Source organism: Martes martes (genome assembly GCF_963455335.1).
Source record: "Martes martes genome assembly, chromosome: 6".
NCBI classification, from domain to species: Eukaryota; Metazoa; Chordata; class Mammalia; order Carnivora; family Mustelidae; genus Martes; species Martes martes.
Genome location: NC_137893.1, coordinates 132,330,940 through 132,344,606, shown reverse-complemented (window position 1 = coordinate 132,344,606; position 13,667 = coordinate 132,330,940). Strand labels below are relative to the sequence as shown.

The following is a 13,667-nucleotide window of genomic DNA, read 5'->3' as shown; positions in this document are numbered from 1 at the left end:
GAGGGGTAGGGTGGCTGGGTCATGGACATTGGGGAGGGTATGTGCTATGGTGAGTGCTGGGAATTGTCTAAGACTGATGATTCACAGACCTGTACCCCTGAAGCAAATAATACATTATATCTTAATAAAGAGAGAGAGAGAAAAAAAAAAAACGCATGAGTGGGGGGAGGCAGAGAATCCCAAGCAGACTCTGCTGAGTGCAGGAGCCTGACACAAGGCTCCATCCCAGGACCCTGTGATCATGACCTGAGCCCAAACCAAGAGTCAGATGCTTAACTGACTGCACCACCCAGGTGCCCTTCTGTCAGAGGATTTCTGTGAGGCTTAAATGACTCAATCCATGAAGCATCAGTGTTAAGTGGAGAAAGCATTTGTTCTAGAGAATTCCTTCTTTGAGAAAAGGTACATTATCGACATCCACACAAATGCCAATGTTGGGGCCATCTAGAATGTGGAAATATCCCCATTTTATAGACTGAACATAGGACAATGATGCTACCTCAAGATCTGTGCCTTGTCACCAGATCAGCTCTTCCCGGCATTTTACAGCAAATGGAAAGTTGGCTCCCTGAGATTCTGAAATCTAGGGTCTCACGTGGGATGGTGTATTAAGGGAATACTTTCCCACCGTTTTTACCCTGGGACATCTACTGAAAGCAGTCATTCATCTGGCACGTGCAAAACATATGAACACCAACCAATATATACAGACGAAGCTCTTTGAGCCAGAGATGTATGGTCCAGGGACACCGACTGATCTTGTGGCTACCAGCCCGTGAGCACACACAGATGCCGCTGGGAAAGCTCTGCAGTGAGCACCGAGCACAACAAGGAAAGAGGCTGCTCTTAGGGGAGAAAGTTCAGGAACAAGCTAAAAGCACTGCACCCACACTGGAAAAAGACCGAGCTGTTTGTAGCTACGCTGCACACTCGGCTGTGCGGGGCCCTGTGACCTTCAGACCAAGTCAAGGTCTCCACTCTCAGGACCCACATTTTGTCCATGGTGACCTATCATTGTCAGTCAGTTCCTGCGCAGTCCTGCCGTGTCCTTGATTTCATTTCCCCTCCTGCCCTAAACTTCCCTTTTATGGCTCCAGAGCAGAAAACAAGGCCAGCCTTAAATGCCATCCCTCGCCTGGCTTTTTTGCCTGATTCATGAGACTGAAGACACTGGAGTCTCACAGAGCAGGACTGGGCCCCGGGAGGTCGCAAGAGTGGCTAAAAACAGCTGTGCACGGCTCGGCACTCGAGTGGAAAATTCTACCAGGGTGACTTTACCTTCTGTAAAATTTGTTACGATTTTTCACCAAGGCTCGAAGGAGGTTAGTCAGGATTGAGGAGATTATAGGAATTTGAGGCTTGCTTCATTCCTAATAAGGAGAAAACCACAGAGACACATTTATGAATCCTCTGAGGTTAAAAAAAAAAAGAAAGAAAGAAAGAAAGAAAAAAAAAAAAAAGAAATGGTTGCGAAACCCTGTGAGACACTGCCCTGAATTTGTCAAGCTCAGTAACCCAAGATTTAGCATTTGGAGCGGCACACTGAGGTGCACTAAAACAGCCTCCCTCCTTACGGTCCAGCTGTCCGAACGCAGCTAGCAGAGACCAGTGCATAGCCCCCCAAAAGGAGACCACAGCCATCGGGCACCTCTTGAGAAAGGGAAGGAACAAAAAGTAAAAGCTGCAGAAACACCAACGAGGACTCCAGCACAAACCCTTCCTTATAAAGAACGGGGAGAATAAGGATGAGGGCTAAAATATTTTTTATTTTATTTTATCAGAAAGGAGGGAACTGGAGCCATTTGCTTCTTAAAAAGAGGAGGAATCATGGTTTGCATAAACCCAGAGAAAAATGGTTCTGTCACAGTAGCTGCATCTTGTTTACGTGGGCTGCTTTATTTATTTTTAAAAGATTTTCTTTAAAGCTTATTTACTTAAGCAATCTCTACACCCAACGTGGGGCTGGAACTCACGACCCAGACAGAGATCAACAGTCACGCACTACACCGACTAAGCCAACCAGATACCCCGTCTAATTTATTTTTTAAATAAGTCTTAGCCAGTTGCTTAGTCAGAGGATTCAAGAAGCAAAAACCTTAACATTTGGGCTTTGCAGTGTGTTCTTAATTCAGTATTGGACAATCTCATCTCTCAATCCACTCCATGTTCAAAACGAATTTAATCATCTTGACTGGGGCGCCTATGAACTGGGTGTCCTTGGGTAAGTACCCCAAATTCTCCATACCTCGGTGTTCCCATCTATAAACTCATCTATAAAATAGGATTGCAATAATACTAAGATTCAAGGAAAGAAGGCAAAATAGGCAGTTTGTCCTCTCGGAAGAAGAGATACCAAAGCCAACAAGTAGGTGAAAAGATGTTGACATCGTTGTTCATTAGAGAAATGCAAATCTAAATCACAGCTATAATTTTACAGCCGCTACAATGGTGTAAATAAAACAGCAGGCAGTAACAAGCCTTGGTGAGGATGGGGAGTAATGGGACCCTCACAGATGGCTGGTGGGAATGTACAATGTAGCACCTGCTTTGGAAACCATCTGGGCAGGTCTTCAAAATGTGAAACATGGAGTTACCACATGGACCAGCAATTTCACTCCTGGGATCTCCTCAGGAGAAAAGAGAACATGTGTCTGTACAAAGACTTGCTCAGGGATGTTCACAGTAACACTATTCCTAATGGCCAAAAAGCAGAAATAACCCAGATGTCTATCAACGGATCAATAAACAAGATGTTAACAGCCATTCGATGGAAGAGGAGGTCAGCCATGTAAAGGAGTAAAGTACTGATTCATGCTAGAATGTGAATAAACCACAAGAATATCACACAAAGCAAAAGTGCCAGATGTGAAAAAATATATACAATTTGATTTATATATAATGTCCGGAAAAGGCATATCCATACAGACAGGAAGGTGAGGTTTGGGTGTGGAAATAAAAAGAGGCTGAAAAGGGCAGGAGGTTTCTTTTGGAGGTGATAAAAATATCCTAAACTAGGGGCACCTGGGTGGCTCGGTTGGTTAAGTGTTTGTCTTCAGGGATTGAGCCCCACATTGGGTTCCCTGCTCAGCGGGGAGTCCGCTTCTCCCTCTGCCCCTCCCCCTGCTTGTGCATGTGCGCGTGTGCACATGTGCGCTGACTCACACTCTCTCTCTCTCATGCGCATGCTGTCAAATAAATAAATAAATAAATAATCTTAAAAAAATATTCTAAATTAGATGGGGGTCATGGTTGCACAACTCTGTAGACATACTAAAAATCAATGAATTGTACGTTCAGAATGGGTGAATTTGGTGTTTTATGGTGTGTCAACTAGACGCCTGAATCACATGCCTCACTTTTGAGGTATGTAAATTATACCTCAGCGAAGTTGTTAATTTAGGAAAGAAGGAAGAAAGGAACGAAAGGAAGGAAGCTTGCTGCTTCTGTGGGAGAGGAAAGGAGCAGTCTTCTCTGAGGAGGTGACATTTCAGCTGGATCTTAACAAATGTCCAGAATGGGCAATGCGAGTAAAGAACATTCCAGAACAAGGGGACAGCCCCAGCAAGGGTGGGGAGACTATTTGTCTTCGGGCCAATCTAGAGCAACAGAAGCTTGGCAGAATGGGAGGCTTTCAACTAGTCACAGAACACTACTTCCTAATAACAGGAAAGAGAAACCAACCACTTAAGGCTCTACTCATGTGACATGGCCATGAAAAGCTACAGATGGGGGTAGCCTCGTGGGCCCCATACCCATTTCTAGCGAAATATTATCCCTGCACCTTCAAAACCAAATGGTCATGAGTTCTTCTAGTCACACGTGGAAATTCTAGAATAGTAACACCAAAACCTCAAAAATCAACATCGAGGAGGTTGGTCTGTTCCCCTCTTTCTGGACATTGAGTGCCTACAACGTACCAGATCCTTCCAACAGGCCCACAAGGAGCTACGTTATCTTCAAGAAAAGACGAAGAATCAGTCTCAGAGCAATTAGGCACCTTGCCCAAAGTTATAAAGTGTAGGTGGCAAAGGCAAGACAGTCTGCTTTCAAATCCCACCAGCAGATGGAGGGCACCCACTGACGCCAGAGTAAACAGATCTTCAGATCGTTGATATTCAACACACTCACTCCACAGACCACTGAGTCTAAAAGCATTCTAATTGACCACCGACTCTAGTTCAGTTAGGCCTAACCCTTCCTCCGTCTTTCTCTTCAATCTACTTTGTCTCTTGCTCCCTATAACATTAAGATGGGCCACCACAGGAAGAAGTGCTGTCTCTGAATATTAAGTATTAATAATATCTCCATTAAGTTAATTAAATCTAAGTATTAATATCTTAATTTAATTAATCTAGGGTCATGTCTCCCATTGTTCCTCAGAAATCCAGGAATATGCTCTAATTAACAGAGCAAGCTTGTTCACCTATGTCGGCACTAATGATGCAAACCCTTTTTGGTAGTGATATATGTGGATATGTAAAATGCACATAAATGAACTAAACGGCATCTTAGGGCAATTTCTGATTTGCAGAAATTATCATTATCTTGAGTTAAAAAACTCAAAAAAGTGTCACGATCTCTAGTGGTCCTTGACTCTGCTGAGTCATCCTAAGCAAGTAAGCCTGTTATTCCAAAGCTTAAACCGCAAAAGACACTGAACTTCTAGGCGACCTCAGTCTTGTGAGGGTGTAACTGTCAAGATAACACAGGTCATCCTCTTGAGAGAAAAGAGCCAGGAAAGAATTGTCTAACTTAGTGAGGAAGGATAAAGAAGAAAGTAAGGATAAAGTAGGAGCCACAGAAAGCTCCAAGAACAAATTCAGTGACCAGAGAAGGAGGGCAGACAAAAGTATAGCACAGATAAGATCATTCAAACCACTTCCCCCTGCCCTGCCCTGCCCCCATTTCTTCCGGAGAAATAAAACTAATACCACTATTTCCTTGCTGATCTATCTACATAAAGATGAAGTGTGTCACGCCATTTATCACCTTCTCATGAGACCATATTTCCTTGAAAAGAACTCATGGGGGCCCCAGTCACCGATTCCCTTTCCTGTAAGTTGAAAAACTGGTATTTTCTAGCAGACAGAAAAAGATACCGTTCCAGCTAATAGTACGACTTAACACCGCTCCCGCACTGCAAGTCTGTCCATACACCCAGGGGCTCTTGGAAGCATCAGGTGTTTGCGGAACATGAACATAAATTCCCTCTGGGCATAGCGAGTTCCCAGCCAAATCACTGGGGCCACAAGCGTGGGTTCCCAGGACCTTCGTGATTCAGATCTACTGTTCTTTGACTCCTACAATTGCTTCTCCCAGGAGCTTGGCACCTCCGCTTTGCATTTCTACAAACATGGCAATTAAAGAGATTAGCCAATTGCCGATAATGGTAGACTCCCCCTAGCGTGGCCTCTTCGGCAGCAAGCCTCCCCCATCAAGGGCACAGGGGTTCATGGATGACACAGAAGACCATCAGGGCTGGCCTGGAAAAGAAAAGTGAGATGCAGGGAGTCTGCCTTTCCAGGTCCACCATCTCCAGCTCTCTTCCTTCTTCTGCTCCTTCCTCAGGCTCCTTCGCATTCCTTTCTCCTCTCGTCTCCACCAAAACCTGCGGTCAGGTTTCTTTTTTTCACTCATTCAGATTTTAAGATGAATTTCCAAGAAACCCTCACGGAATCATACTCCAAATATTCCTTTGTAGCAAGTGAGACAGAAATCATCGGTCAGTTACTAAGTCTTTAAATCCGAGGAACACTCAAGGAATGTAACAGCCACTGGTGTTACCCTAACCTGGGCTGAACCCTGAAAGCCAGATGCACACAAGAGGAGCAACTCAGAAGGAAAGTGGGAGGACAAAAACTTGCCCCTGGGGACTACAAATGGCTCTTTTCCCTAATTGGAAATCACGGCCAGCCGAGTCAGAGGATTAAGAGGCCGCCATCTTGTTGCAGCCTGGATGAAGGGGAAGAGGTGGGAGCAGAGAGCTTAGAGAAAAGTGGGGGAAAGTTGGAGGCATAAAGGGGAAGCAGGGAGGTCAGGAAGCCCTAATTTTACAACAGCTAGTGAAGTTTATTGGGCAACCTCTTTATTTGTTTGAATTTTTATTTATTTGGGGAGGGAGCAATCTCTTCAAGAACATAAGTCTGGGGGGGGGGAGGGGCGCCTGGGTGGCTCAGTGGGTTAAAGCCTCTGCCTTTGGCTCAGGTCATGATCCCAGAGTCCTGGGATTGAGCCCCACATTGGGCTCTCTGCTCAGCAGGGAGCCTGCTTCCCTTCCTCTCTCTCTGTCTGTCTCTCTGCCTACTTGTGATTTCTGTCTGTCAAATAAATAAATAAAATCTTAAAAAAAAAAAAAAAAGAACATAAGTGGGGGCGGCTGGCTGGCTCAGTTGGTTAAGCACCTGCCTTCGGCTCAGGTTGTGATCTCAGGGTCCTGGGATGGAGCCCCAGTCAGAGTCAAGCTCTTTGCTCAGCTACGAGCCTGCTTCTCCTGTTCTCTCTGCCCCTCCCCCTGCTCGTGTGCACCTGCTCGCTGTCTCTCTCTCTCTCTCAAATAAAGAAATAAAATCTTAAATTAAAAAAGAAAGGACTCTAGGTGAATTTCTTTTCTGTGGCTCTTCTGTCCTCATGGGCACCTCCCCCTTGTGTATGCGATGCACAAATTCTTACTTTCAAGGCTTCCAGAGGACTGCCACTTCTTAAGGCATTTATTATGGACATGGATGGGGTGAGGAGTGGATGTTTTCTTTTGTGCTTTAACCCACAGCTGATTGGAACAGCTCAAGACCTAAATGAAGGGCAGCCATGCGCAGAGCAGGCGGCAGCACCCTGTGCAGTGATGTGAGATGAGAACAGGGACCCATCCCGCAGTTCCTACGTGGCCCAAAGCAAGACTCTCTGCACATACTGGAAGGGGGAGCCCTGAGAAATCATGGTCCACAGAACAGCTCAGCATCTGGCTGCGGAGTGGGGACCCGCAGAGGGCACGAGCCATGGGTCAGCGTGCAGGCCCAGCAAGGGAAGCTCTGAGGCAGGATGAGAATCTCAGAAAAGGAAAAGGAAGCAGGCAAAGCCAAAGCAGCAGAGGTGACAGACTCCATCACGCTGCTGGGACGGCATCGCTGTTGTCTGCCCAGTTTACCCACAGCTGGGAGGACACCTGCGATGGCAACATCAGCCACGTATACAAATGGTATATGGGGTATACTGGGCTAGATACAATATATTACTTAAATTAATTTCCCCTCTTTGTTTTTATTTTTTATATATTTTTTTAAAGTTTTTTATTTAAATTCAATGAGCCAGCATATAGTACATCATTAGTTTCAGATGTAGTGTTCGGTAATTTATCAGTTGCGTATAACACCCGGTTTGTTTTTATTTCTTTTAATGTGGCTGCTAGAAAATCCAAAATTACATATATGGCTCACATTATGTTTCTTTTGGGTGGTGCTGTTCTAGCGCCCCATGAGGCCATTTTGTCTGGGAGATTATTTAGTAAACCCCCAGTCACTGCAGTCAACTAGAACAATCTTCAAATGTCCTAAACAACAAACCAGCCAATTAGTACATCAACTAGAAGTGCCCTCAAAACAGAATTGACTCAGATTTCCACACAACAGGAGCGATAGTTGGACAAGACAGACATTTAGGTTTCAGTTCCGTTCCCTCCTCATGACCAAACCCTCTACTCAGGCTCACCCAGATCCTGCATGAGCCAGCTGCCCGGGTGAGGGGGCACTGGCTTCCAAAAAGGATCCTTCAGGGGCATTTGCATGGCTCAGTCAGTTAAGCCTCTGCCTTAGGCTCAGGTCATAATCCCAGCGTCCTGGGATCGAGCCCGGCATCGGGCTCTCTGCTCAGCAGGGAACCCTTCTTCTCCCTCTCCTTCTGCCTGCTGCTCCCTCTGCTTGTGTTCTCTCTCTTCACCAAATAAATAAATACAAAATCTAAAAAAAGAAAGAAAGAAAGAAAGAAAGAAAGGAACCTTCATACATATAAGATAGAAACTCCTTCAAGGGCTCACTCTTCTAAGTTTTGGAGCAGTACAATGGGTCTCCATTGTTTCACTGATCTGTAACTGCTAACCAGAGGTGTTAAAGTCCATTTCCAATAGATAAACCAGCTGGAGAAGCCAGGGTGTTACCCTTAAGTTTCTGTGCAACAAACTGACTAGAATCATCCTCTAGAATCACAGACTTTCAGGATGGAAGAGACTCACAGGACATCTTGTCCAACACCTGATAAGTGAGCTGCTTTTACTGCATTTCTCCTCTGTTTCTACAGATCCCTTTTGCTTGCCCACCACCAAGGAAGCTACCAGTTCTAATCCCAGATTGACAGATTTTTAAATCTCCCACCACTGACCCTAGATTCTTTTTCCAAATGAGCAAATCTTTCAATCATGTGAAGACAATGACATTTCTTCAAATCTTTTTCATATTGAATAACTTTTTTGTTTGCCTTGGTCCTTGCTAGAAAAAAAAAATGGGGTTTGGTCTTTTATCCTTTTTGACTGCTATCTTTGGAACCTGCATTGTCAACGTCTTTGCTAAAAGTCTGGGGCTCATACCTAAAAAATCTCCATCATGCTTGATCCAAGCAACATGTCAGAAGTGGGGTTATTCCTCCCTCATTCTGTACACTGTAATTCCATAGAAACAGCTATATGGTCATGACTACCCCCCCCTCCAACTTTCTTGAGACCTGATTTCTTTTATCACTACAACCTTACCCCTTCCAGCTTTTGGAAAACCACAGATTTAAATAGATTTCTATGCAGTATCACCTCACACCTGTTAGAATGACTATTATCAAAAAGACAAGAAATGTCAAGTCTTGGTGAGGATGTGGAAAAAAGGGAAACCTCTTGCACTGTTGGTGGGAATGTAAACTGGTGCAGCCACTCTGGAAAACAGTACGGAGGCTCTTCAGAAAGTTAAAACTAGAACTGCCCTATGATCCCATAATCCTACTTCTGGGTATTTACCTAAAAAAAATAAAAACACTAGATGAAAAAGATATGGTGCCCCCTTGTTCACTGCAGCACTATTTACAATAGCCACGACATGGAAACAACCTAAGTGTCCATAAGTGGATGAGTGGGTAAAGAAGGTGTGATATATATATATATACACATACACACATACATATACACACACACAATGGAATGTTACTGAGCATAAAAAAGAATGACATCTTGCCATTTGTGACCACATGAATGGACCTCGAAGACATCATACTAAGTGAAATTAAGTCAGACAAAGAAAGACAAATACTGCATGATCTCACTTATATGTGGAATCTGGAAAAAAAAAAACAAAAAAAAAACCAAACACTCACAATACAGAGAATAAATTGATGGTTTCCAGAGATGGGAGGTGGGGAGGAGGGCAAATGGGTCAAGGTGGTCAAAAGGTACAAACTTCCATTTTTAAAATAAACAGGTCCTAGAGATGTAATGTACAACATATGACTATAGTTAATAGTACTGTATTATACTGTGGGGGCTAAGGGTAGCCCACCCCAGAAATGTGCCTCTTTGACACATTTTTAATTAAAGTTACTTAAGAAAGAGCCAGTGCATTACCCAAAGAATACAAAAATACAGATTTGAAGGGGTGCATGGTCCCCAATGTTTACAATAGCCTTATTAACAATAACCAAACTATGGAGAGAGCTCAAATGTCCACCAACTAATGAATGGATAAAGATGTGAGATATATATATATACACATATATATACATATATATACACACATATATACACATATATGTATATATCATATATATGCGTATATAAAAATATCTCATATTTATATGCATATATAATGCAATATTACTCAGCCATCAAAAAGAATGAAATCCTGCCACTTGCAACAATGTGGGTGGAGCTAGAGTGTATTATGCTAAGTAAAATAAGTCAGAGAAAGTCAAATACCATATGATCTCACTTATCTGTAGAGTTTAGGAAGGAAAACAGAGGGAAATACAGGCTTTGGGGGGAAGAGAGAGGGAAGCAAGGCATAAGATACTCTTAACCATAGGGAACAAAAGAGGGTTGATGGAGGGAAGGGGGGTGGGGGATGGGCATTAAGGAGGGCACTCGTTGTGATGAGCACTGTGTGTTGTACAGAAGTGATGAATCACCGATTTCCACTCCAGAAACCAATATTGCACTGTATGTTAATTAAAATTTAAATTAAGAAAAAAAAAAAAAAGAAAGACGCTACTTAAGAGCAACATCCTGACCCTCCCTCCACCCTTTGTCTAAAAAGCAGGAACTAAACCTCCCACATGAAAGCTACCTCACTGTATCAGGAGATTAAGGGATCTCCTTCTCACCAGAGGTAGGAAATTCAGAGCTGAGAAGAAGGTAGAAGCAAACCTTGGTACTTTTACTAATTCATTACCCCTGCCCAAATCCTGTTTAGAATTTCTTAGTAATTGAGGCTCGCAAACATAAGTTTTCTTTGTCCTGTCAATTTCTCACAGATTTATGTCTCTTTTTCTAAAATGTATACAAGCTGGATGCTACCATCCAGCTTTGGGTTGTACTTTCATTATTGGTTCTCTGCACACACGTAATTAAACTTTGGGGTTTTTCCCTCCTGTTAATTCATCTCATGCCGATTGAATTCTTAGAGCAGCCAGAAGAATATTAAAAAGATGTAAATTTTTTCCTCTCTGACAGTATATTGAAAATTGCTAAAAAAGCAGTTCTTTGTTATCACTATTATTATTGTTGCTATTACGTTCAAGAAAGCCGTTCTTAAATGTTCTCGTCACACATACAAAAAATTCTTGTCACAAGACAAATAAAGTTGCTAAATTCTAATCAGATTTGTGGTGGTGATCGTTTTGCAATATCTACAGATAGCAGGTCATGTTGTACGTACACTCGGAACTAATACAACGTTATATGTCAATTGTACCTAACTTAAAAATAAATCTTAAAAATAAATAAGGGGTTATTTTCTTGTGGTTTAAAAAAAGCATTCTAAGTCTATGAAGTTTTGTATAACAACTTCTAAAGCAAGCAACTGCAATGGTTCACACACAGCCCTGGCTGTCCCTGAGAATTACCTGGAGACAGAACAAATACCTAAGATGAGGTCCATCCCAGAAGTCAGGCCCTGGTGGAAATGGGGCCTGGCCTTATGTATTTTTAAAAGCTCCAGGTGAATGTAGTATGCATCCAGGGCTGAGCCACTAATCTCAAGAAACCATGAATCTGATGCTCATATGGATTCAAGTTACTTCCTGCTTGAACTGTGAATCTGAATTTTTATTTTTGAATTGAACTAGCAGGACTGAATCGGTTCACTACAAACAACTTGAGATCATCCAAATCGTTTAGAACTTGGGCCAAAGAGAAGGTGCAGTTAATTTAGTAACGACTGAGATCCAACCAAAATCAAAAGAGCATTAGGCTTAGGAGACCTGGTTTGTATCATCGGCATGATCACTCACTAGCTGGGTAGCTTGAGGCCATCACGTTGATCCCATGGAAGTTTCTTTGTCTATAAAATGAAGACGCTGGTCTAGAAATCTTTAAGGTGCTCTAAATTTCTGACTCAATTCCAGGAAAAGAACTTGCAAATAAAAAGTTTTAAAGTCGTACACTGCTCCTTTTTTGAAAGCATGTGAATTTAGCTATTGGAGCTTTGACAGGAGCCAAAGTATTATTAAAATGTTCACTTAAAGGAGAGTTGGGTTTAGTCGTTCACTGGCACAGCGGCTTTCCCTCAACCCTTTGCCCTGTCTCAAGGCTGCAGCACGTATCTGAAATGGGTCTGTGGGTCCCGAAAGGCAGTTTGGCATGTCAGCAAAATTGAGTCAGAGGGTTGAGCTCTACCTCGGCCCTGCTAATCCCTATGCCTCAGTTTCCTCATCTGTAAACGGACATAAAGTGACACCTGTGAACAGAACTGTTACAAAGATTTTTTTAATTAACATTTAAAACTGTAAAGAGCTTTGAAATGTTAACTTTTTTAAACTAGTTTTTAAAGCAGTACATTCAGTATTGACCATGCAATGTTCACCCATGAGAACAAAAGTTAAGAGACACACATACCTGGGATCCTATTGAGTGTCACCCAGAAATGCTCATCAGGGCTGTAAGTGTCCTTGGACCAGGAGAGCAAGTCAAGTGCATGCTGGTCTTGGAGGACAAAGTTGGCAAATTCCCTTGTGAGGGCCACATAGGCAGTACCAAAGTAAATGGTCATGTTGTGAGGAGGTGGAGTTTTTAATTTTGTTGTTTTAAGCACGTAGGAATTTTTTTTGCTTAATAGCTCCTGGTGGACATATTTAGTCCGTCCAATGGCGTGAGCTGGGGGCAGCACCCCCGGGGTGATGTTTTTCCCCTTAAAGCCTTTCAGATACCGAATGATCTCCTTGTTGGTCTTCAGGGGGAAGTCTTGCCCACACGTGTTGATGGCGTACTTCCAGGGCACCTCGGACTCTGCAAGGTCTTTGAGGCAGTTCAGGTCAGCCTGGAGCCTGGAGATCCCCCCATAGACAACCGGCTCCATCTTGGAGGCCAAGAAAGCATTTGGGAAGCAACTCAGTAATCGCTTCACTGAATCTTTAAATGTATCTGTTGCCTTCTCATCCATGTGAACACAGTAGACATTTTGGGGCATGTAAATTGCCCTGAAGAGTCTCTCGAAAGTGCCAAAGTCTTTGTGGATGGTCACCGTATAAGCCAAAGGGAACTCCGCTTCCTCTTCTGATAGTGTTTCTGTTATATAGTGACTTTGAGCCATGTACTCGTAACAGGTAGATTCGCTGAGGGTAGTTTTCAATGCATTCTCTCTTGGGTAAAAAACCTTCCCCTTAAAAATCTGATGACAGACTTGCGCTAACAGTGAAGCATTGGACAGAGATGCCTTCAGAAAATGCTTCTCCTCCCATAACTCGTTATTGTAAACAAACACAAAAATCAGGGCAGTGATAAGAGACACAGTAAAAAGACAATGCTTCCAAGAGACCATCATTCAAGACCAGAAAGTGAGGGAAATGTTTTTCAAGAGCTGATCAGGGTATAGATAGATTTAACTTACATTTTCTCCAGAATCCAGAAATCATCCTCTCGGTAGACGCAATTCTGATCAGCTGCTCCGTGCCCTTCCAGGTGACCGTTTTGTCCTTTCGCTGTCTTCCTTCCCTCCTCATTCACCGCTGTGCTTCATTTCCACCATTCTTCGACACATTTCTGAAGTAGCTTCTTTGGATTTGCTTTGCTTGGGCTCCTGTTAACCCGCAACCTGTTACCACACAAACCCCAGCTGCCTCAGGGAGATTCCGATTCTAACGCAGCCACCTATCACTACCGTAAAATCACCAAGGGCTGAGTTCACCATTCTGCAAGTCATCCCCCTAAGACTTCTACCCCAGCCTCTTCTCCCGGCCAAGGGTTGGCAACTGTGTCCGCTCCCCAACTTCCTGTTAATCATTGCGTTCAACTGACTGGCTTTGTTTGCTTAAACAGCACTGCCAATTTTAAAAGCTTCAGTTCTAAGCATGTGAACACTGCCTGGAGAGATATTCTGTCAATAAATATTTAGTGCTTAAAAATTAATCTCTTAACCTGTCTTTTTCCACACATACTCACCCTCCTTCCTGTGTTGGCTGAGTATGTTGTAAAGCAAGGCATATGACTG

The 13,667-nt window shown here is 43.2% G+C and overlaps 1 protein-coding gene across 1 annotated transcript in view; it reads right to left on the bottom strand.

The window, feature by feature from the left end:
• GCNT2 (glucosaminyl (N-acetyl) transferase 2 (I blood group)) overlaps positions 1 to 13,382 on the bottom strand; it is a gene marked incomplete at its 5' end in the record, with an annotated part of 89,258 nt that extends 75,876 nt beyond the window's left edge. The window contains one exon of the mRNA XM_080805243.1: positions 12,077 to 13,382. Coding sequence (XP_080661369.1) covers positions 12,077 to 13,001 — 925 coding nt within the window. The remainder of the gene's footprint in view (positions 1 to 12,076) is intronic.
• Positions 13,383 to 13,667: the final 285 nt, after the last annotated feature.